The sequence below is a fragment of the Merops nubicus genome, unplaced genomic scaffold (genome assembly GCF_000691845.1).
Source record: "Merops nubicus isolate BGI_N331 unplaced genomic scaffold, ASM69184v1 scaffold32821, whole genome shotgun sequence".
Lineage (NCBI taxonomy): Eukaryota > Metazoa > Chordata > Aves > Coraciiformes > Meropidae > Merops > Merops nubicus.
In genome coordinates, this window is record NW_008590797.1 from 1 (window position 1) to 211 (window position 211).

Sequence of the window (211 nt, forward strand, 5' to 3'; positions counted from 1 at the left end):
CACCGAGGCCCTGCACCTCCTCAAACGGCAGCTGGCCGAGACCAAGGTACGAGGGGAGACCCACCTGTGACCCTCAGGGACCCCCAAGCCTCGCCCCAGCCCTTCCCCTCACTGGGCGGGGGTAGGAGTGCAGCTGGGGTCAGGGTCAACCCCATCCACCCTCCCACAACATCCATCCCTGAGCCTCCCCCACCTGATTTGGGGACTAAGT

The 211-nt window shown here is 65.9% G+C and overlaps 1 protein-coding gene across 1 annotated transcript in view; it reads left to right on the top strand.

Moving 5' to 3' along the window:
* Nucleotides 1–4: 4 nt before the first annotated feature.
* The window catches only part of TRIM62 (tripartite motif containing 62), a gene marked incomplete at its 5' end in the record, with an annotated part of 3,110 nt that continues 2,903 nt past the window's right edge, over nucleotides 5–211 (top strand). Inside the window, one exon of the mRNA XM_008950074.1 lies at nucleotides 5–46. Coding sequence (XP_008948322.1) covers nucleotides 5–46 — 42 coding nt within the window. The remainder of the gene's footprint in view (nucleotides 47–211) is intronic.